The sequence below is a fragment of the Mobula birostris genome, chromosome 26 (assembly GCF_030028105.1).
Source record: "Mobula birostris isolate sMobBir1 chromosome 26, sMobBir1.hap1, whole genome shotgun sequence".
In the NCBI taxonomy this organism is placed as follows: Eukaryota; Metazoa; Chordata; class Chondrichthyes; order Myliobatiformes; family Myliobatidae; genus Mobula; species Mobula birostris.
Window position 1 is genome coordinate 5,661,394 of NC_092395.1, and position 25,017 is coordinate 5,686,410.

At 41.5% G+C, this 25,017-nt stretch overlaps 1 protein-coding gene across 4 annotated transcripts in view; it reads right to left on the minus strand.

Moving 5' to 3' along the window:
* The window catches only part of mbd3a (methyl-CpG binding domain protein 3a), a 28,710-nt gene extending 16,776 nt beyond the window's left edge, over positions 1 to 11,934 (minus strand). For 2 of the 4 annotated variants that reach the window (XM_072243910.1, XM_072243909.1), the window contains exon 1: positions 11,745 to 11,927. In XM_072243910.1, coding sequence (XP_072100011.1) covers positions 11,745 to 11,854 — 110 coding nt within the window. In that variant the 5' untranslated portion in view covers positions 11,855 to 11,927. Of the gene's footprint in view, positions 1 to 11,744 lie in introns of all 4 variants that reach the window. The other 2 variants (XM_072243913.1, XM_072243912.1) reach the window with 2 other exon arrangements.
* Positions 11,935 to 25,017: the final 13,083 nt, after the last annotated feature.

The window sequence follows — 25,017 nt, forward strand, 5'->3', positions numbered from 1 at the left end:
CCCGCCCCATCACTTTCACTGAGAACTCAAACTATAAAATGATACCACTTTAGACACAAAGGGTTTGGACTATTAGTAGCTTTAATGACAACTGATGTAAGTTAATAAACATATATTTGAACTTTTTTTTGCTGGAAATTATTTCCATTAACCAACTTAATGTATTTAAGATCTGTACTGATCATTGGTCCATTTAGGAGCATTTGGGCTTCCTACTCACCAGAAAATTAATTTCAAGATGAGACCTGCATATGTTTATCAAGCATAATCTTGAATTATTTATCCACTGAATGTCACTGTCTCAGCAAGATCCAAATGCTGAAAATTACTATGACCTGACAAAAATCAGGAAGAAACTTTCTAATGAAATAAATCTACTGATACTGTACTACATTTCTTAGTTTTAATACCCCCCAAATATCTTACATTTTATGCAGAAACAAACTTCCAAGCTTCCCAATTTAATCCAGAGAAAGGACACAAAATGAAGACATTCAGCGAGAGAACCAAAAGTGACATGAGAAAGAATGATCTGCAAAATAAGTGGCTTGTATCTGGAAGAGACAGCTCCAGGACTGGGGTAGGTAGTTTCAATCATGATGTTCAAAGGGAAACTGCAGGTAAGCACTTGGTGGTTGTGGGGAAAAGGAGGGGAAAAGTTGCAGGGTCATGAAGTCAGAAGAGTGACACTAGCTGGAGTGTGTTTGCATTTGCTGGGCTGAACAGCCCCCTTTCATGCTATTATTGTCAAACTTCAAACCCAATCATAAACTCTCAATTGTAAACATCCATCGCAGGGCATACTGACACCTGGCGTTAGCAAGGACAGCAACTACAAAAACGTATTTAGTAAAATAAATTTCATGTTGAATTAGGAAGCCCAGAAGTCTAATTTATATGGCATTCTTTTGTGAACCAATGATTGCACTAATGAGCATATGCCATGCAGCAAGATGAACTTTAAATCTAATCATGAACTTTACCTCAAGATTTCACAACACTCTAAATCAGGCTTAATTCTTATGCTTCTCACTTTATTTCTAGTTTTAAAATTCCAGTATCTTTAGAACTTAAAGTAGAAACAAAGGCCCTGGGGTTCAGAATCATTGGAGGCGCTTGAGGGGAAGAGTGAGGGGAGGCAGAAGGAAGATCTTGGAAATTTGGGGCATGCTGAGAATTTGTTGCACCTGTAATCTAAAGTGGAGATTTGGGATCTGCAATTGCAACAACAGAAAAGGTCTAGAGTTTAACAGCACTGGAACTGGACGATATTAGAAGAGTCTTGTGACCCACTGTGCTTTTGATGATATGGAGATTGGCAGAAAATATGGGAATGGAAGCAAATTGGTGTGAGGGGAAAAGGGCAGAAAGCAACTGGTTCTTTCTTTGAAATAAGCATCAGTTAGTGAACAGCTAATAGGTCCAAATTAATTTATAAATAACCTGCAAATAGCACAATATTTAACAATATTTACAGTATTAAGAGGGTGCTATACAAATACACAAACAATACTGAGTTGTGGCTCAGCAACTTTGTGCTATATCTGTGCTCAACCTGCAAAGAATGAAAACTATGAACTACTTCCAATCATCTTGTGACCCGCAGAAAAAATGTACTAATTTAAAAACGTTTGTAAAATGAGAGCCAGAGTTTAATTTATTCTTCACATGTGAAAATTGTTCTAATCAGATTACTGTCATTGCACTTTTCCACAAGAAGCATTATCCACAAATTATCCATTATACACAAATTCTTAAAGGGGTTATAGTCACCGCACTTAATTTTTCAATCTATTAAATCAAGCCCAAAGTAATTATCAAACAATAAATAGTATTTGCCACTCAACAAGGTTGACACTTGTAGGGTCAGGAAGAGAAAGAGGAAAGCCAGTCAAATTTGTTTTAATCAAAGGGTTTGAAAAGGAAGGCACAAAGATGAGAAACATCTTCCATTGGAAACACCTGGAATCAAAAAAACTTTTCTTCACCTCTACCTCATTTACTACACCGACATAAAACCTTTGGACCGAATGAATCAGCATCAGTAATGATGACAGATCATCCATCTCTTCAATGTGTATCTGTAATTGAGGTGGTGAAATATTCAAGTTCACAATTGTCTTTAAAACCTTATTTTCAATGATACTCCACGAGTGCTCTGGCATCAATGGTGCAGCCACATATACTAGACATAATTTTAGCCTACGTTATTCAGGGATTGCCCAAAACTTGGCCAAATTTCATCTTTTAACCCATTAAGATAGATGAACAAGTCATTGTATTTTCTAAGAATATTCTGTACACAAATCAATTGTTTTAACTTACATAACTATATTAGGTCAAAGATTTTTTTGTGAAAATTTAGTCAAGGGTGTTTTTGCATACAATGATCCCTTAATTAGGTTTTAACAAGGACTTTTGCAGTGGTGCAGTCCCACATTCTTGCTGGCCAAACATGGTGCATAAAGAGCATTTAAGTTTAACACAAGCAGGTAAAATGCAATTAACAAAGCAAATACAACCAATTTAACTGGACAGCACACCACACTCAAACATAAGATATTTCAGAGTGACAGATTTAGGAAACTTCTGGTATAAAGTTTCCTTACCCTGAAACATCGAGCACCATTGAACTAACTGCATTCATTTCAATTAACGCCACTACATGAAAGACTGTTGTGAAGAAACTAATCCAAATAAATAATATTCCCAAACTTCTAAGGACACTGACAGGTACATATTAATGTGGAAATGCCCCATATTTAATACAAAACAAGAATGGTGCCTTAATGAGTTTGATTTGCAAATGGCTTTGCAGTTGCTTTGATAGAGGCTTGTCTCAACTGAACCAATGCTCCTGCAGACACCATGCAAATAACAAAAACTGGATACTGCCCCATTAGATTTTCAGGGTATTTTAAAAACCATTTTGGGCAATGCTATGGTAGCTTGGCTTTCAGATAAATGACCAGCTCAGCACATTATGCAGGACATGGAATATTAATACTGTTACAAGTGCAGATCAACCACCTTGTAACCAAAATTTTACCTTCTTCCCCCCCCCCCCCAAATTATTATATTTTTCTTATTTCCTCAACATATGTAGAGGAAAAGTACTGATTCAAAATGTTTCCAAATGAATTGTGTGAGTCTCATGCATCTTCAAACTTTGCTTTAGGTGTCAGTGTCTTTCAAAGCAAAAAGGTCACTGCTAGTCATTTGTGCTCCTGTTGTACAGCAGTTCCAGTTGTACTAGATTTCACCAGTAACTTCATTTGACCTCAATCATTGGGTTGAAATATTCAATGGCTTCTTGGACAAATACACATTATCAAACACCTTCATCTTGAGGCAACACTCACACCTCAGATTTTATTTTCAACAGTGATGTTTAATTTTGTTTCAGTGGTAAACAAGGATTTGAAATGCAAGTTTCTGATATACTTGGTTCCCAGGTCCTGGAAGCCACGTATTCCTACTAATGGCACGACACTGAAATAGTTTTATAGATTCAATCTGCCATATGGCCCAAATTCACTGAATTTAGCATATACATCCTGAGTATGCTGCAAGAAGAAATGACAATGCTATGTTACCATTTGTCTAATTGACATCTGTTCGACCAACTTTCTGCTTCTCAATTCTGAATCTTAAATTCAGATGGTGATTTTCTAAGTCTTCCTCCCAATGGCTTCGAATTTCAGTTTTTCTAAGATACTGCAGAGCATGCTGGTTCTTTGAGTCCACCATCTTGAACCTTCATAATTACACATTCAGGAGAATCATAATGAAAGACAAATCTTATACAGCTGAACATAATTACTGGATTTATTTCTCAATATGAGCAGTAAATTTCATTAGGAATTTGAGGAGCCTTAGTGCATCACCAGTCTCTTGCAAATTACTACAAACGTACAGTGAAGAGCATTCTAACTGGTTGCATCACTGCCTGGTATAGAGGATTGGAAAAAGTTACTGAAAGTTATCTCAGCCAGCTCCATCGTGGGCAATAGTCACTCCAGTATCGAAGACATCTTCAACAGGGGATGCCTTAAAAAGATGGCACCTATCATTAAGGGGCCTCATTACCCAGGACATGCCCTCTTCTTATTGCTACCATCAAGATGGTGCTACAGGATCCTGAAGAACAATGTTGTCCTCTGCCATCAAATTTCTGAATCGACAATGAATCCATGCACACTGCCTCATAAACAAGAGAAAATCTGCAGTTGCTTGCTGGAAATCCAAGCAACACACACAAAATGCAGGAGGAAGTCAGCAAGCCACACAGCATCTATGGAAAAAAGTAAACAGTCGACGTTTCGGGACAAGGCCTTTCATCCAAGATTACCTCACTATTGTTTTTATTTCTTTGCATGCATTTTGTTATTACAATACACAAAATCTATAAATTACAATGTACTGCTGCTATAAAGCAACATTCCATGACATATGCCCGTGATATTAAACCTGACCCTATAACGAACTTAAAATCAAAAGGTCAAAATACTTTATTACAGCGGTTTGATGATATATTAGGATACTTCAATTTATAATGTATTGATTTGCTTTAGACTTATTACTCTAGGATTACACTAGATTAAAATGATAATTTCCCCATACTCATTAGTTATGCTGCAATTTAGAGCATACAGTTTTACCCAACATTGTGTAGCAATTTGTGCGCACAAATAAGCTGCCTTTTGACATGTTTTACAACAGGCATTGCAGTTCAAAAATAATTCACTGATGGCAAAACACTTATTACCCCAGATTACCACAAATTATAGTGAACGCAGCAGGCCAGGCAGCATCTACAGGAAGAGGTACAGTCGATGTCTCGGCCTGAAACGTCGACTGTACCTCTTCCCATGATGCTGCCTGGCCTGCAGCGTTCACCAGCATTTTTTGTGCATGTTGCTTGAATTTCCAGCATCTGCAGATTTCCTCCTATTTACGCCACAAATTATGGATTTACTTTCAAAGACACTATATCTCATGTTCTCAGCATTTATTATTTTTTTTTTTATTCGCAGTTCGTCTCCTTTTGCACATCGGTTGCTTGTCGTTCTTAGTAGTTTTCCCACTGATCCTAATGTACTACTTTGTTCCACTGTAAGTGCCTACAAGAAAATTTTAAAGTAACATGTGATATATACGCACTTTAAAAGATCCACTGTGAACTTTGAACAAACCCTCACTTCCAGGTAAACAGCAAGTGCAGTTTTAAAGCTATAGTAACAATTACAACATGGATGGAAGCCTTTCAGTCCTTTGAGCCTGACCTCAAGAGCTTTCCAACTTGCCCCACTGTCTCGCCCTGCCCTATAAATTCCTTCCTTTCAAGTCCTTAGCCAGCTCACTTTTGAAATCCACAGTTGAATCTACCTCCCTATAATTAGAGATGTATTCTAGAACCTCACCATTTACTGCATAAAACAGGTTTTCCTCATTCATAACTTGTTTTTTTTTTAAATGCCTCCATCATATTCCATTGCAATCTATAACATTCAAAGGAGAACAAGCCCAGTCTATCCACACAACTGAAGTCTTTCATCCCAGGATTGCTTTAACAAATCTGACAACCTATTACACCTTCCCTAAAAAGTGGTGCCTAAAATTGGACAATACTTCAACTGCAGACGTAGCAGATTTTTAGATTTATCATGAATCTCCGCTGTAGTACTTTTATAAAACTTGGGATTTGTTTAACCACTTTCTCAAGCTGTCTTGCCTTGGTCAATGAACTATACACATACATCCATTGCTCTTATACCTTTCAGGATTGTACCTTATTCTTGCTACTAAATGTTAACATGTCATACTCCTCAGTAACTCTGCCATGGATATCTCAAGCCTGGCTGCGAAAGGGGCAACCACATCCCGTAAAAATCCCAGAGCTACACAGATGCCAACAGAAGCTCTGAAGACCTCATCCCTAGGAAAGATCTTCACCTAGATGCAGGATGGGCTATACCTGGGAACAATCTGAAAGACTGGCCCAGGAAAGAGGACTCTGCTGACCTGTGAGCGGCCCCTGCTTAAGAATACTTCTCAGTGTTAAATTTCATCTGCCACCCATCCACCTTCATTAAGTCATCTATTCTGACTCAAGTTCAAGGCATCAGCATAAAAAGGGGCCATTTTAACATCTGGAAAGCTCCATTATACACTTCCTTCCAGCCCCCCCCCCGGCAAAAGTTCTTTGCAACTATTATCAGAATCATGTTTAATAGCCTGAAATTTGTTAACTTTGCAGCAGCAGTACAATGCAATACATGAAGTCAAACTAAATTGTGCAAAAACAGAAATAAAGTAGTGAGGTAGTGTTCATGGATTCAATGTCCATTTAGAAAGTGGTCAGCAGAGGGGCAGAAGCTGTACCTGAATTGCTGAGTGTGCCTTCAGGCTTCTGTACCTCCTTCCTGAAGGTAACAATGAGAAGAGGCTATGTGCTGAGGGGTGGGGAGATTCCTTAATGATGGATGCCGACTTTGAGGCACCACTCCTTGAATATGTCATGGATACTACAGAGGCCAGTACCCATGATGGAGCTGACTAATTTTACAACTTTCTGCAACTACTTTGATCTTGTGCAGTAGCCCCCACATAACAGACGGTGATGCAGCCAGTCACAATGTTCTGCATGGTACAGAGTATTTTAAGTGACAAACTAAATCTCCCCAAACTCCTAATGAAATATAACCACTGACTTGCTACATCAATACGCTGTAACCAGGTTAGGTCCTCAGATACTGACACACAGGAACTTGAAATTGCTCACTCTCTCCACTTCTGATCCCTCAATGAAGATTGTATCACCTTTCCTGAAGTCCACAATCAAATCTTTAGTCTTGCTGACATTGAGTGCAAGGTTGTTACTACAACACCACTCAACCAGCTGGTAGATCTCACTCCTGTATGCCCTCTCACCATCTGAGATTCTGCCAACAATGGTTGTATCAGCAAACTTATGTCATTTGAGCTATGCCTAGCCACACAATCATGGGAGGCAGAAGGCTAAGCGCACACCCCAGTGGTGCACCAGTGTTGACAGCCAGCAAGGTGGAGATGTTATTTCCAATCCATATGAATTGTGAACTTCCAGTTAGGAAGTTGAGGATCCAGTTGCAAAGGGAGGTACAGAGACCTGTAGAAATGATGGTAACAAACACTGAGCTACAGTCAATAAACAGATATACTGTTACAAAGACAATTTCACATCCATGGTGTTGCAGCTCTTTTTGACTCATGGGCTTAAATCTTGATGACAAGTAGAAGACATTTTATCAAATCCTCTGAATCCACATACACATCAACCCTCTGGTACTTCAAATAAATACCAAGTCAGACAACATGATTTGCCTTAAAGAAATTCTCAAAGGCTTTCTCTAACCAATCCACACTTGGACAAATTGACTACCCAGTCTGAGCCCAATTGTTTAGAAAGTGGAAAGCTTTTAAGGTCCTCCAAACAGGGAGTAGAATTGTATTCCTTCTGGTCCAGAAGGGTTATTCACTTCAGACGGAGCTAGCTTTTCTCCCTGGACCAACTTCAGTTCATACAGAAACTCACATTTCCCATTGCTAAGATGCCAACCTATTCTTCCTTGGAAAAATGTCGCATTAAGTACCTGAAAACTCTAGATTCCACAGATGTTCTGGCAGAGAATGCAGAACAGGGTAACCAGGATGATTTCAGTTTTTCCTTTAGGTATAAAGAGATAAGAAACATAGAAAACCTATACCACAATATAGGCCCTTCGGCCCACAAAGTTGTGCCGAACATGTACTTAGTTTAGAAATTACTTAGGGTTACCCATAGCCCTCTATTTTTCCAAAGCTCTATCTACCTATCCAGAGGTCTCTTAAAAGACCCTATCGTATCTGCCTCCACCACTGCCTCTGGCAGCCTATTCCACATACTCACCACTCACTGCGTAAAAAAAACTTAGCTAACATCTCCTCTGTATCTACTTCCAGGCACCTTAAGACTGTGCCCTCGTGTTAGCCATTTCAGCCCTGGGAAAAAACCTCTGAATATCCACACGATCAATGCCTATCTTATACACCTCTATCAGGTCACCTCTCATCCTCCGTCACTCCAAGGAGAAAAGGCCAAGTTCATTCAACCTATTCTTCATAAGGCATACTCCTCAATCCAGGCAATATCCTTGTAAATCTCCTCTGCACCCTTTCTATGACTTCCACATCCTTCCTGTAGTGAGGTGACCAGAACTGAGCATAGTACTCCTAGTGGGGTCAGACCAGGGGTCCTATAAAGCTGTAACATTACTTCTCGGCTCTTAAACTCAATCCCACAATTGAAGAAGGCCATATGCCTTCTTAACCACAGAGTCAACCTGCACAGCTGCTTTGAGCGTCCTGTGGACTCGGACCCCAAGATCCCTCTGATCCTCCACACTGCCAAGAGTCTTACCATTAATACTATATTCTGCCATTATATTTGACCTACCAAAATGAACCACCTCACACTTATCAGGCTTGAACTCCATCTGCCACTTCTCAGCCCAGTTTTGCATCCTATCGACATCCTGCTGTAACCTGACAGCCCTCTACGCTATCCACAACACCTCTAACCTTTGTGTCATCAGCAAATTTACTAACCCATCCATCCACTTCCTCATCCAGGTCATTTATAACAATCACAAAGAGAAGGGGTCCCAGAACAGATCCCTGAGGCACATTACTAGTCACCAACCTCCATGCAGAATATGATCTGCCTACAACCACCCTTTGCCTTCTGTGGGCAAGCCAATTCTGGATCCACAAAGCAATGTCCCCTTGGATTCCATGCCTCCTTACTTTCTTAATAAGCCTCGTACGGGGTAGCTTATCAAATGCTTGCTGAAATCTTTATACACTACATATACTGCTCTACCTTCATCGTGTTTAGTCCCATCCTCAAAAAAAAATTCAAACAGGCTTGTAAGGCATGATCTGCCTTTGACAAAGCCATGCTACCTATTCCTAATCATATTATGCCTCTCCAAATGATCATAAATCCTGCCTCTCAAGATCTTTTCCATCAATTTACCAGCCAGTGAAGCAAGACTCACTGATCTATAATTTCCTATATACTCCCTTTCTTGAATAAGGGAACAACATCTGCAACCCTCCAGTCCTCTGGAACCTCTCCCGTCATCATTGATGATGAAAAGATCATTGCCAGAATCTCAGCAATCTCCTCCCTTGCCTCCCACAGTAGCCTGGGGTACATCTCATCCGGTCCCAGTGACTTATTCAACTTGATGCTTTCCGAAAGCTCCAGCACATCCCCTTTCTTAATGTCTATATGCTCAAACCTTTCGTAAGCCTTTCTTCTCTTCCTGACTAGATTTTCAACAGCCTTTGCACACCATGGTTCCTGTACCCTACTGTCCTTTCTGTCTCATTGGAAGGTACCTATGCAGAACGCCACTCAAATATCCCCTGCACATTTGCCACATTTCTGCCGTACATTTCCCTGAGAACATTTGCTCCCAAGTTCCTGCCTGATAGCTTCGTATTTCCCCTTATTCCGATTAAACGCTTTTCTAACTTGTCTGTTCCTATCCCTCTCCAGTGCTATGGTAAAGGAGACAGAATTGTGATCACTACCTCCAAAATGCTCTCCCACTGAGAGATCTGACACCTGTTACTATTGGGTGGTCTATAAAAAACACCCAGTAGAGTTACTGACCCCTTCCTGTTTCTAACTTCCACCCACAGAGACTCAGTAGACAATCCCTTCATGACTTCCTCCTTTTCTGCAGCCATAACACCATCTCTTATCAGCAGTGCCACGCCCCTACCTCTTTTGCCTCCCTCCCTGTCCTTTCTGAAACATCTAAAGCCTGGCACTTGAAGTAACCATTCCTGCCCCTGAGCCATCCAAGTCTCTGTAATGGTCACAACATCATAGCTCCAAGTACTGATCCATGCTCTAAGCTCATCTGTTTTGTTCATGATGCTCCTTGCATTAAAATAGACACTTCTCAAACTATTGGTCTGACCGTATCCCTTCTCTATCACCTGTTTCTCAACTTCCTTCCCAACTCCCTGTAGTCCGTGTTCAGGACCTCCTCCCTTTTGGATAAACTTGCTCAAATATAAGAGACTGATGAGTGACTTCTTGTTCCATAAAGCTATGCTGATGAGAGGGGAGAAATTTGAGATCCAAGCTATAGTATCAGGAACAAGTGGTGGTGGGGGCAGATGCTACTAGTACATTTAGAAGCATTTGTACTGGTACTTGATTAGGAAAGTCACAGGGAAATAGGAATGTAGGCAAATGGAATTAGCCAAGACAGGCATCACAGTCAATGCTAGAGGTAGGCCAAAAGTCTATCTGTGGCAAACATTTCTATTTGTGGATGGCAGCAATATGAATTGATACTTGGACTGGAAAACAATTCTACTGTACTATTGGTAGAAATGCAGAACATTCAATGAGCTAGTAGCAAGAAATTGTCTTTTGTATCCTGAGGATTGCCCAATATTCGTCACAGGTCATAATTGTATCTTTAACATTCATCATATCCAAAAATGACAGGAGACCTGTGCAGGGGAGTTTTTAAAAAGTAGAAAAGTTGTTGCACTGGATCCACACTCCAAACGGAGCTCAAACAATACAACCAAGACTCATATTCTGATTTCCATACAGAACCATAATTGGACATCTGTAACTGGACGTCCCCGAAGGAATTTACTGCAATACCCTTTCAGTTTGCACACACTTCTTTTAAAAAAAAGCTGTAGTCACATCAAGGACGACCCATCAACACAGGATCAAGTGGAACTGAAATCCTAGTTTCAAAATCTGATTCTACCGTATTAGACTGCAAAGTATCACGATCATCAAGAAATACTACACAACTTCAAACAATTCTCCAGTTTACAATAAATTTCACTTAGAAAATTTCTGCATGATAAACTAGCCCCATTAATCCCACAAAGTGTAAATTCAGAAAATGCGGGGGTTTTGTTTTTGTCAAGAAAGATATAAAATATTTCAAGTCCAGATACAAAATGAACTCGACAGCCACGTGTAAAACCACCGCTGGCACTGCACTGTTTCGATTACAGCGACGTACAAAAAAAAAAGATGGTGACAACGCAGTCATCCGTTAATTTACATTAATTGGCAAAAAAAATTCAGTTGCGGAGAGCAGAAAGGATAAACGATAAGGGTCAACCCTGATGCCCTTTCCCCTTCAAATAACAACGCCAAAGAAAGCAACTTTGAGAGGAGCTTCCTTGTCAAAGGTCCCCCTCCTTTGCGGGGAAACAATGCAGAGGCCATCAGACTGGATGGTGCAGCGCAACCTGAGTCTCGCTATACAATGGGGGGGGGGGTGAAGTTTAAAGCGTGGAGTCCACAATTAAACAGGGGTTTGGTCTAAACCCTCCGAACCCTACAGCACCACAAACCAAACCCCCGACCCCCCGCTCCGCCACACGGCCAGAACTCCACCAGTCTCACCCGGCCTCGGCCTGAACCGGCCGACAACCCAAGCGGCTGCCACCCCCCAACCTCACCCGGCCTCGGTAGAAGCTGCCGACGCCCCCCCCCCCAAACAGTGCTCGGGTACTGCATCCCGGCGGTGAGCAGGACGGAGGCGGGCATCTGCAGCTAGGTTTACCCCCCACCCCAACCCACCCACCCACCCACCTTAAGGCCGCCCGCTAAGCCCCCCCGGAGGCCTTCACTCGGGCCTGGGCCACTGCCCGCACTCACTCACCTGTAGTAATACACGTCGCTCTTGCCCGCCGACAGACCCGACTTTCGAGTCACTTCCTCCCGCTTCCAGCCGGAGGGCAGCGCCGAGCACTCGAAGCGCTTCCTTTCCATCTCCGGGGCGCCGGTGGCTCGAGCGCGGACGGAAAAGTCCCCACCCTCCGCCTCCGCCCGCCCCCCGTTCCCCCTCAGGAGAAGCGAACGGCGGATCCCGCGCCGTCCGTGCGCCCGCCGCCTCCTCCTCCTCCTCCCGCCAGGCTGCCCGGCTCCGTGCCGCAAACTCCTCCGCGCACAGTCCGCCCCGCCGCGCCGCACCACGCCACGCCAACCCGACTCACTCCGCGCAGCAAAGAGTCCCGCGACTGGCCCGCCGCCAACTTCTTCGGCCACTCTGGCTCCTCCTCTGCATTTAATCCGTGCGACAAATAACAGGGATCTTCTCCCCTGTTCCTTCAACGATAAATAACACGCACCTTTTCCCCTGTTCGTTTTAAGGCAATACAGCTTAAATCAGTCGAAATAAAACAAAATAAATCTGCTATTATGTGTCCACAAATGAAAAAGTATACAAGTGGTGGGGATTTTCACACCCAAACCCACACTACAACCCTTCAACTAGTTTTGTAGTTAAACTTTTCCAAATATAACATTGCCTGAACCTCTGCAGGGATCTAGCAGTCCTGTTGCATGTGCCTCTTTTTAAATTACTCCCTAATCATTTATGGCTAATCCGCACCCAATTACAACAGAGTTTAGCCCAGTCAGAGCACATTGCGTACCCAAGGCCAGTCCTGCTGAAGACAAGAATTTGGCAGCGTGCATAAATCCAAAACCTAACTACATACAAAGTTCAAAGTAAATTTATTGTCAAAGTGCATATACAACGCTTTTTTTCTTGAGGGCATTCACACTAAATACGAAGAAACACAACAGAATCAATGAAAAACCACACGCAAACAACCCACATGCAACAGATGACAAATTACAAATATAAAAAATAATAATAAGCAATAAATATCAAGAGCATGAGATGAAGAGTCCTTGAAAGTGAGTCTATAGGTTGTGGGAACAGTTCTCTAAGGGGGTGAGTGAAGTTAACCCCTTTATTTCAAGAGCCTGATGGTTGAGGGGGCAATAGCTGTTCCTGAACCTGGTGGTGTGAGACCTGAGGTTTCAGAATCTGCAGAATCTCTTGTTTTTATGATCTATTGCATTACTGGTAAGAATTTAATCAAATTAGTTTTGGGTACCTGAATTAACTTTTGAGAAAAGCATCAAAAATATTTAAATATCCCATAGCCATGGGGTTGGTAGCCTGCTAAATCACAAGATACCAGCCAATTAAGAGCAATGAGAAGAGGACATAACCTGGGTGATGAGGATCCTTAATGTTGGATGCTGGCTTTTTGAGATATATCCTGATTGCTGGGGAAGCTAGTGCTCATGACGGATCTGACTAAGTTTACAACTTTCTGCAGCTTATTTCAATTCTCTGCAGTGTTCCACCCCCCCCATACCAGACGGTGAAGCAGCCAGTTAAAATGCTCTCCATGGTACATCTGTAGAAATTTGCAAGTGTCTTTGGTGACAGACCAAATCTCCTCAGACTCTTAATGAAATATACCTACTGTTGTGGCCTTCTTTGTAACTGCATCAATATGTTGGTAAGTGGAAGGCCTTCAAAAAAATAATTTTCGCAATATACAGTGGATTTCGGTCAATTGGGACATGATGGGACGATTATATTTAAGTCCGATTAATCGGCTGCCCCAATTGTCCAAAGTTTCATGGAAATAGTTAAAAAGCAATAAAAATGAAACTACCATTTAATTAGGTAGCATATTATGCATTTAAATGAAGTACAGAACAAACTGGAAATCTACCAATACTACTACAGTACTATAAACCTGTTTTGCTAATGGTTACTGATGGAGGAATGTATCCAGCGTACACTGCTATGTTCTTTTGATTGATGATGAACATTGTCATCGTAAATGAACAAAATCAGCGCAGACACCTAATGCAGATAATGCACTCCCTTCATGCAATGCTTTCAATAATTGCATTCTCCAAATCTTCATTCTCATTGTAACGTTCAAGATGATTGTCGATACCTTCAAATTCTTCATAGTTCCTAACTTGGGTTAGTGAAATTGTTTCTTTTTCACTCACTGCTGTTTCTGGCAGCTCTAAGCCTAAATGCTTGAAACTGCGTTGAGCAAAACAGTTCTGAATTGTCTTACTGCTTATTTCTCACCAACTAACGGTGACAAAAAAATCACTGCTCTTGAACACAAATACACACAACTGACACTACTTAAGAAGTGTTCAATCTCAGCACAGTGTGGTGTCTAATGGCCACAAGTGTTCTTTGGCCAGCTTCTCTTCCACTTTCCCTGGGGATTCAATGATAATGCTTTCCTGGTGATGTTGGTACCTGGCTTATGCAGAGTGTCCTATCCATCCCCCTCCTCTTTTCCTTAATTCTTCTTCCACATTCCAGTGGTGGTGATTCAAGTGATGATTGGCCCTGCGGCTTTCACCACATAACTTCATACGCTTTCTAGGTGAAGATCTTTCCTCTCCTGGGGATGAGGTCTTTGGAGCTCCTGTTGGCGTTTCTGTAGCTCTGGGTTTTCTCAGGATGTGTTTGCTAGCCCCATGACCCACCCTCCTCCTTTCACAGTCAGGCTTGGGATCATCAATCATGGATTTCCAGCACCCTTGGAGGCAGAGAGTTCCAGATATACACCACCCTCTGAGGGAGGAAATTTCAACACACATTGGTTTTTTAAAAAAATGTCCCTTATTTTGCAGCTATAACCCGTTGTTTATGCTTCTCCTACTAGAAAAAGCATCACAACATCTACCCTGTCAGGCCCTCTGAAAATTTTATATGCTTGAATAAGGCTTTTCTAAACTCTAAATCTTTCTAAACCCCAAGGAAATACACACCCAAACTGTCTTGATAATGTAATTGATGGAGTTATTTTTGAAGTTCTTAATCCCAGTAAATTTATTATTGAAGTACATATATATCACCGTATACAACCCCGAGGTTCATTTTCTTGCAGGCATTCACAGTAAACACAAAATGAAACAAAAAAAGTATAAAAATATGCAATAAATATTGAGAAAATGAGATGGTGTCCTTGAAAGTGAGTCCAGAGGTTGTGGGAACAGTTCAGTGTTGAGGCACGTGAAGTTGAGTGAAATTATCCCCGCTGGTTCAAGAACCTAATGATTGAGGGGTAATAACTGTTCCTGAACCTGGTGGTGTGAGTCCTGAGGCTCCTGTACCTTCTACCTGATGGCAACAATGAGAAGAGAGCATTGCCTGGATTAGATTAGATTATGAGGACACGCAGTCCTCTTTTGTCATTTAGTAATGCATGCATTAAGAAATGATACAATGTTCCTCCAGAATGACATCACAGAAACACAAGACAAACCAAGACTAAAAAAACTGACAAAAACCACATAATTATAACATATAGTTACAACAGTGCAAAGCAATACCGTAATTTGATAAAGAACAGACCATGGGCACGGTAAAAAAAAAGGATGGTGAGGTGCTTGAAGATGGATGCTGCTTTCCTGCAAAGCACTCCATGTAGATGTGTTCAGTGGTAGGAGGGTTTAGCCGTGATGGACTGGGCTGGTTTTCCAGACAAGAACACTGGTGTTGCCATATCAGGCAGTGATGCAACCAGTTAATATACTCTCCACCACACATCTATAGAAGTTAGTTGAAATTTTAGATGACATGCCAAATATTCACAAACTTCTAAGAAAGTAGAGGTGCTGTCATGCTTTTTTCGTATTGGCACCTACGTGCTGGGCCCAGGACAGATCCTCTGAAATGATAACAATGAAGAATTTAACGTTGTTGATCCTCTCCACCTCTGATCCCCCGATGAGAACTGGCTCACGGACCTCTGGTTTCCTCCTCATGAAGTCAATAATCATCTCCTTGGTCTTCCTGAAATTGAGTGAGAGGTTATTGTTGTGGCACCACTCAGCCAGGCTTCCAGTCTTCCTATGATATGCTGATTCATCACCACCTCTGACTCAGTGGTGTCATCAGCCAACTTAAATGTGCCACTAGAGCATTGCTTAGCCTCACAATAATAATATAAATCAAGTAGAACAGGGGGCTGAGCACACAGCCTTGTGGTGCAGCTGTGCAGAGGGAGATTGTGGAGGAGATGTTGTTGCCAATCCAAACCTGACTGGGGTCTACCAGTGAGGAAATCGAGGATCCAGTTGCACAAAGAGGTATTGAGGCCAAGGTCATGAAGCTTACTGATTAGTTTTGAGGGGGTGATAGTATTGAATGCTGAGCTGTAGTCAATGAAGAGCATCCTGACTTATGCATCTTTGCTGTCCAGATGTTCCAACATTGTGAAGAGCTAATGAAATGGCATCTGCTGTGGACCTGTTGTGATGGTAGGCAAATTGGAACGGATCCAGGAGTTGTTTTATCACCAACCTCTCAGAACACTTCATCACAGTGGGTGTAAGTGCTACTGGACGATAGCTATTGAGGCAGGTTACCACGTTCTTCTTAGGCACCAGTATAACTGAAGCTTGCTTGAACCAGGTGGGTACCTCAGACTGCCGAAGCCAAAGGTTCAAGATATTGATGAACACTCCAGTCACAGGGCTTTAGTACTTGGTCAGGTATCCTGTCTGGGCCAGATGCTTTCCTTGGGTTCACCCTCCTGAATGATGCTCTCGCATTGGCCTGAAATCAGAGGGTTATTGGGGTGTGGGTGTTTGTAAAAGTGCTTCCATGTTTTGATGGTCAAAGTGAGCATAGAAGGCATTGACCTAATCTGGAAGCCAAACCCTGTTATCACTTACATTATGTTGCTTGGCTTCACTTTGTAGGAGGTGATAGCGGAGAAGCCCTGCTACAGCTACTGATCATCCTTCTGTGATTCAAGTTCGGTCTGGAATTGCCACTTCACACATGAAATGGCTTTCTGGAGATTGTGGCTGGATTCTTGCTTCGTGCTTGGTCACCACACCCGACTATCACTGATCTGGCCCTCAGCAGATTGCAGATTTTGTGGTTCATCCAGGACTTCTAGTTAGGGAAGACTGAATAATTTTGTGGGAACATACTCATCTCTGTCTGGTTTTGTAAGGTCTGTGAAAACCGTGGTTTATTCATTCAGATCCTTGAACACGACCCAGTCCACCAATTCGAAGCCATCCTGTAGCTGCTCCTCGGCCTACTGCAACCCCCTCTTTGTTGTCCTAATCTCTGGAGCCTCGGCCTGGACACAGGTAGGAGGAGGATAGCTAAGTGACCAGATTTCTGGAAATGCAGTCAAGGCGTGGAATGAGAGGTATTCCTGTTAGTGTAACAGTGGTCAAGTTTGTTGGGATCCCTGGTGCTGCAGGTGATATGTTGATTCAAACAAGGCTGATTGAAACTCCCAACAATGACTTGAAAAGCATTGAGGTGGTCTGTTTCTTGTTTGCTAATCATGGCATTTAACACACTGAGTGCTTGTTTAACATCTGCCTTTGGCAGTATGTAAGCTGCAGTCAGGGTCACGGAGAACTCTCTTGGCAAGTAGAGCATTTGACACTTACTCATCGGATGTTCCATGTTGGGGGGAATAAGAGTGTGACAAGACTGATGTGTCCAGAAGTTTATCTAGTTTGTCATGAAACACCAACCCCCTCCTCTCCTACCTTTGCCTTCTCTACATCAGAAGTCTGGCCCATCTGATGTATCGAGAAACCTTCAGGTCTTACCAATGTATCTGGAGTGAACCACGTCTCTGTGAATCACAGAACACAGTAATTTCTCATTTCCCACTGATACAGCAATCTTACCCTTGGATCTTCAATTCTGTTCTTTTGTCTGCATGCTTTTATGCGCTGAGTTGCTGCCACATGATAGGCTGATTGGATATTTGCATTAACAAGCAGGTGAACAGCTGTACCTAATAAAGTGGGCACTGATTGCATGTTGCCACTGCACAGGAGATAATCTATTTCATATTACAATGAAAAAGAGAACAGGATTATTCAATATTTTAAACTTAACTATTCAGGTATAGTATGAAAATTAGGTCAATAGTCTGATTCAGTGAATATTTAATAGTATGCAGTTTTTCCATTTGGAATTTGCTTGTTCAAACTAGATCAACTCAATGCTGCCATCTCGTGTTACTGAAAAAAAACTGAGAGGACAATACTAAATTATAAGTAAAGTAACAGTTGCATAGAACAAGTGGGACTTTTGATTGGAACTTTAGAAAAATTGAGAAGAAGAAAATTATGAATAAATTTGAGTTTTTCCACCATTTTTAAATTCAATTTTTAAATTCAGAGTTCCCAACCTGGGGTCCATGGATGCCTTGCTTAATGGTATTGGTTCACGGCATAATAAAGTTTGGGAATCCCTGATTTAATCGTACACATTTTCATAGGCTCTAAAACAACCTACAGTTAAAAAACAAATGAGCTTTATTTGCCACAAGTACATTGAAACATAGAGTGAAATGTGTTGTTTGTGTCAATGACCATCACAGTCCGAGGACATGCTGTAGATATGGTGAAATGGGGGAGCTTGACCGTCAACCCTCAAGTAAGATCGTGGATCACCCGAGCACGGCCTCAGCTCTTTACTTGACTGTGCAAAAGGCTAAAATCATGTCCGCCTATCTTCCCTTTGCTTATAGAACAAAGTCCAATTTACTAGTCGCTAAGCCAACTTAGAACACAGAACACAGAATTGCAGAGTACCGGTCCTTTGGCCCACGGTCTAACCCTTCCTTCCCACATTACCCTACCCTCCATTTTTCTATTATCCATGTGCCTATCTAAGAGTGTCTTAAATATCCCCAACGTATCTGCCTTTATCACCACCCCTAGCAGTGCATTCCACTCACCTACCACTCTCTGTGTAAAAAGCCTACCTCTGACATCCCCCCTATACTTTCCTCCAATCACCTTAAAATTATGCCTCTCATATTAGCCTTTTCTACCATGGGAAAAAGTCTCTGGCTGTCCACTTGATCTTTGCGTCTTGCCATTTTATAAGGGGATTCTGATTGTTCCTGATGTTCCACGTCCTAACAAGCAGCTATATTCATCATTAAATTTCATATAATAATCTATGTATAATTATCTATAATTTCTTATGGTCTTATCAGGAGGTTAAATCCAACCTTTCAAATAATCCCTGTCATAAGTTAAATTTTAATGCTTCTTGTACCTAAAACATTGAAACAAAGTTCTGATTTTGACAGCGCATCAATTCCATCTACAGTACTATTATCTTATTTTATTTATTGAGATACTACACAGAACAGGCCTTTCTGGCCCTTTGAACCCAGAAATCCAGCCTAATCACGAGACAATTTATAATGACCAATTAACCTATGAACCGGTACATTTTTGGACTGTGGGAGGAAACCCACAGGGTCACAGGAAGATCGTACAAACTCCCTCCAGTCAGTGGCGGGAATTGAACTCAGGTCGCTGGTACTGCAGAGCATTGTGCTAACAACTACGCTGCTGTGAAATGGATTATAACTATCACATCCTTTTTATTCCAGAAGCACTATTGGCTTTGCTCAGGAGTCCAAGTCAATAGTTGAATGGATCATACCTACCTTTCATATAGCAATTCCCAAACACAGTACCTTCTTAAATCTTCACAGAACCTAGAAGCAAGAGAACATCTATTCTTGCCACGGTGTCATTAATCCCTGCTGCTGGATTCACCAGCTCTTAATTCAAATTGATAAGCACTGTGCTCCCAACTGGCAACTATTGTGTTTAAGACTGACTGAGGTTAAAGTGCAAGAATTGGCATTCATGAGTCATTATAGATGTACAGTGAAACCCAACAGGACTATTTTCAAATTCTCCTCGTGGCAATTATGTTCTGCTGTTTTCATTGATTTGACCTTTGTATAAAAGGCTTTTTTAAAAAGTTAAGATGCTTCATTTGCAACTCAGATGATTATGGATTCAAACCCACTGCAAAACACAAACATAATTTGATGTTACATGTACTGAAATGCTAGAAATTAAACATCATAAAAACACCATGAATTCTCAGCAAATAATTTTCAAATTTCAACCATCTGTAGTTTTCTTCGCCCAATTACAGTACTGTTTAAAGATCAAATCGCTGGATGAACACAGCATGTTAGACAGCATCTAATGTTTTGTGTCAAGATCCTTCATCTGAACTGTCCAGCTTCTCAACTTGCAATGCTGCCTGACAGGTTTGCTTTTTATTACTCCAGGTTTCAGTATCTGCAGTTTCTGGTGTCTCTGTCTTCTATTTAAAGAACAGCATATTTTTATGCTGCTTTGGTTGGTAAATTGGATAATTATGTTGGAATAATGTGAAAAAAATTCTTTTGCGTGCATCCATAAAGAGCATTTCATCATATCTGTATATTGAGAATTCTGGATGGACAATAAACCCAATACATTACTTAACTATATATTTTTCTCTTTTTGCTCTCTTTATTTATTTTAGATAGATATACAGTATTCATGTTGTCACTGAGTTTTTTTTTCATGTATTGCACTGTACTGGTGCTGAAGAACATCTAATTTCATGACATACAGTATTGCACAAAAGTCTTAGGCACCCTAGATTTTTTGTATGATTTCAGATGGTGTAAGTTCCACAGAGGCCTGATCTCAACATCATTGAGGCTGTCTGGGATTCCCCAGAGAGGTAGACACAAGTGAGATAGCCAAAGTTCTCCAAGAAGCGTGGTACAACCTACCAGCCAATTTTCTTAGAAAATTACTCAACAGTGTACCCAAGAGAATTGATGCAGTTCTAAAGCCAAAGGGTGGTCATACCAGATATTTATTTTATTTAGTGTTTTTTTACTGTTTACTGCTCTTTATAGTTTTCTTAATATTTAGAAAATTTTTATTTCATTATTCTTGAAAGCATCTTCCCTTTACAGAATTTCTTTTACATATGCCCAAGACTTTTACATAGTACTGCATGTCAGTGATATTAAAGCTCAAAGTAAATTTATTATTAAAGTACATATGCCACCATATACAACCCTGAAATTTATTTTCTAGTGGGCATAGAATAAATCCAATAACCATAATCAATGCAAGAATGCACCAACAAACTGTGCAAATACACAATGAAAGAAATAATAATAATAATAGTAATAAATAAATGAGCAATAAATATCAAAAACATGAGATAAAGAGTCCTTGAAAGTGAGTCCATAGGCTGTGGGAACATTTCAGTGATGGGCAAGTGAAATAATCCCCTTTGGTTCAAGAACCCAATGGTTATGGGTTCCTGAACCAGGTGGTGCAAGTCCAGAGGCTCCCCTACCTTCTTGATTGCAGCAGCGATAAAAGAGCATGAGCTGGGTAGTGGGGCTGCTTTCCTGCAACAGCGTTCTGTGTAGATGTGCTCAATGGTGGGGAGAGCTTTACCTGTGATGGACTGAGCCATATCCACTACTTTTTGTAGCATTTTCCATCATACCAGGCTGTGATGCAGCCAGAAAATATACTTTCTACCATGCATCCATTGAAGTTTGTTAAAGTTTTAGATGTCACACTGAATCTTTGTAAACTCCCAGGGGAGTACTTTCTTCATAATTGCACTTACATGTTGACCCAGGGAAGGTCCTGTGAAATGATTACACCGAGGAATGTAATGTTGCTGATCCTCCGATAAGGACAGGCTCCCGGACCTTCAGTTTCCTCCTCCTGAAGCTCCTTGGTCTTGCTGACATTGAGTGAGAGGTCATTACTAAACTAAAAGCCTTGATGTCAATGTAAAATAAAACAGAAAATGCTGGAGTCACAGAGCAGGTCAGGCAGCCCCTACAGAATTACCAGTTAGGTCTCGATTTTTTTATCAGGTCTTCATCCTGAAATATTAATTGTTTCTGATTGCACAGACTGATCACACCTGCTGAATGTTTGCAGTATTTTAACATTTTATTTAGAGATACAGCATAGAACAGGCTCTTCCAGCCCAACAATCCTCCTATTTAACCCTAGCCTAATTACAGGACGATTTACAATGACCAATTAACCTACTAACTGGCACATCTTGGGACCGGCAGGAAATCAGAGCTCCCGGAGGAAACCCACACCCTCACAGGAAGGAAGTACAAACTCCTTACAGATAGCACCGGAATTGAACTCCAATACCCCGGGCTGTAATAGCATGGTGTAACTGCTACACTACTGTGGCATCCCTCCCTCCCTCCACTGTATTTCTATTTCAAAGTTCCAACAGTGGCAAGTTGGGAATTTCTGGTGAACTGGCATTCTCTGTCTCACCCTGCCAATGCTGTGAAGTGGGCTATTGTACGGGTTAAATTGGAATAGGTTAAAATCTACTCATAAGTACTAATAACTCCAGTGGGAAGTCTTTTGATCAATGGCAATGGAAACCTAGTGTGGTCCAAATGGTCAATTCTCCATCGTATGTTTACATTGGGTGTGACTAGTGTCCATATCATGTCAAGATGCAGAAATGAGTTGAAGAATCATATTGCACAGTAACAGGGCCACCACATCCATACCAACCATTGATTATCTCTCTATTCTGATCTCACTTGGTCAGTAGCCTTCACGACCCGGTGATTTAATTGCTTGTCTTGACACCTATTAAATTTGTGCAAGTACCTGCCTCCACTAAATGCTTGGGCAGTGTGCTCCAAACATCAACTACATTCTAGGTGAAATAAATTCAACCTCACATCCCCTCTGAACCTCTAATCCTCACTATAAACCTGTGCCCCCTAGTTTAGACACCTCTGCAATGAGGGAACGTTTCCCTACCATCTACCTCAGCTATGCCCCTCAATATTTTGTACACCTCTACAGGACCCTTCTGCTCAAAGTAAAACAAACACAGCCTATTCAGTCTCTCCATATAATTGAAACACTCACCTATTTCAGTCCATGTCTGTCCACGTGCCTCTTAAGTGTAATTGCACTCAATTCCATCACACTCTGCGCTGCTGTGTTTCATATATCAACAACTCTGCATTAAAAAAAATCTTGAGATGTCCTTTAAATCATCAACTTTTGTTGAGGAAAAATAATGTTGTCTATCTACCTCATCTATGCCACATAACTCCCTTACTTCCATCAGTTAGTACCTAGCCTCTTTTGCTGCAGGGAAAACCAGTCCAGCTGATCTGATCTCTCCTTGTAATTATGGTCCTCTATCCAAGCAATTCTCTATCCTCATTCCTGTAGTGCGGTAACCAGAACTGCACTGTACTCCAGGGGCAGTCTAACAGTTATGGTACGGTTTCATAGAGTTGTGCCATAACCTTGGGTGGTGGGGTGGAGATACATCTCTATCAAATGAGGTGTAAGGTGCTCCTTCCCTCCGCTAGCCTTGCAAATGTATTTCTGCTCTTTCCTGCAAAGTTTGATGAATCATAGAAAAAAAATGTGAAATACAGATTTTTCTTCTTTTAATAAGGTCAATCTTTGGAGTGGCGGGGTGAAGATACGTCTCTACCAAAGCGGGTGTAAGGCTCTCGTTCCTTCCAAAAGCTTGGTCACCCTTGGGCAAGGTGTAGCACTTGGTTAGCCCACCACCACTCCCCAGTCAGGATAATGTGAAGCCATGGGAGCAGGTGGTGGATGGTCGTATGAGCAGCTGGTGCACATCACAAATCTTGCTTATGTGACCATTGATCTTGCTTAGTTACTGCTCTATATATTAGTTGAGTATGCCTGAAGGGAAAAGAATCTCAGGGTTGTATGTGGTGATGGAGAGCGGAGCTTAGTTATGATGGTGCTACACAGTGACTCTTTTGTTTGCATCTTTGGAAACAGCTCTATTTCCATCTTTAATATCTCTATTTTTCCCTTTCAGGGTTCTTTTGAAGACCCTGACCTGGAGTTACATGCTGACTTCAGTTCTTTGCGGGAATGGAACCTGCTCGTGGGGTTTCACAACTGGCCACTATTCGACATGCCAAGAGTTTAGCTCATCTTCGGAGGTTCGGGATCTCGTGGCTCTGGCGATGGACAGATCGAAGAACAGTCTCCCAGCAGGAAATTGGTGTGTTGTGTGAGTCAGAAGATCTCTGGCTGTGTGCCCGGAGACCTGAGATCTTTGGGCACAGAGCTCGGAAAAAGCAATGCAATGGACTTTTAACATCGTAAACCAGTGAGTTGTTTGTTATGTCTCCCCTCTCGCTGTAAAACAGAGACACCTCTTCTCCTTACTAGGGGGAGAGAGAGGTATGTCAAATACTGGGTGAACAAATAGTCTTTGGGGTACTGCAAGTCTGTGTCTTTGCTGTTGCTTTGCTGCATGTTTGGTGCTTGGTGGTGGGTGCCAATGCTTTTTTTTTTGCTGGTGGGGACTTTGGGGTTCTAACATTTAACTGTCATTCATTCTTTGGGGGCACTCCTCTATTTTCATGGATGGTTGCGAAAAAGCATTTCAGGATGTATATTGTATACGTTTCTCTGACATTAAATATATCTTTGAATCCTTTGACAAGTTTGTGCTCTGACAATAAACTTTTCTTTGAACGTTTTGGGCTGAGGCCCTTCATCAGGACTAGAAAGGAAGGGAGGAGATGCCAGAAAAAGGTGGTGGGGACAAGCTAGGTGATAGGTGAAGCCAGGTGGATGGGGGAGGGAGGGAGGATGAAGTGCGAAGTGAGCAGTCCTGAAGTAGGGTCTCTGTCTAAAATGTTGATTGTTTACTCTTTTCCACAGATGCTAGCAGACAATCTCTGAAGAGATGGCTGGGGTCACCCATTTTGTAAAGACACTGCCCAGTAGTAGTCATGGAAAGACCATGATTACCCACATCATATGATATGGCACATTATGATAATGATGACCATAACCTCCTCTTGTAATCAAGGCTCCAGCTAATGAGAGCAAGTATCCCACACACCACCTTCACCAATTTATCTACCTGTACTATCACCTTCAAGGTATTCTTGAACTTGAATATTTAAGACCCTCCGTTCTTCAATAATCACTACGGCACCACCATTCAGTGTGCAAATGCCTATCAAACACTACAGTTACATTTTGTCCAATGGACACAAGATCAGTTTGAAGGAATGCTGATTATTCCAGATGGCTGATGACTAATCACCAGCACCGTGCATGATTGTGTTTGTTACAAGATAGCAGAACACTTAACTCCATACATACAAAGTGCTGGAGCACCTCTGCAGATCAGGCAGCATCTTATAGAGGGGAATAAACAGTCAATGTTTTGGGCTCAGAGCATTCATGATACA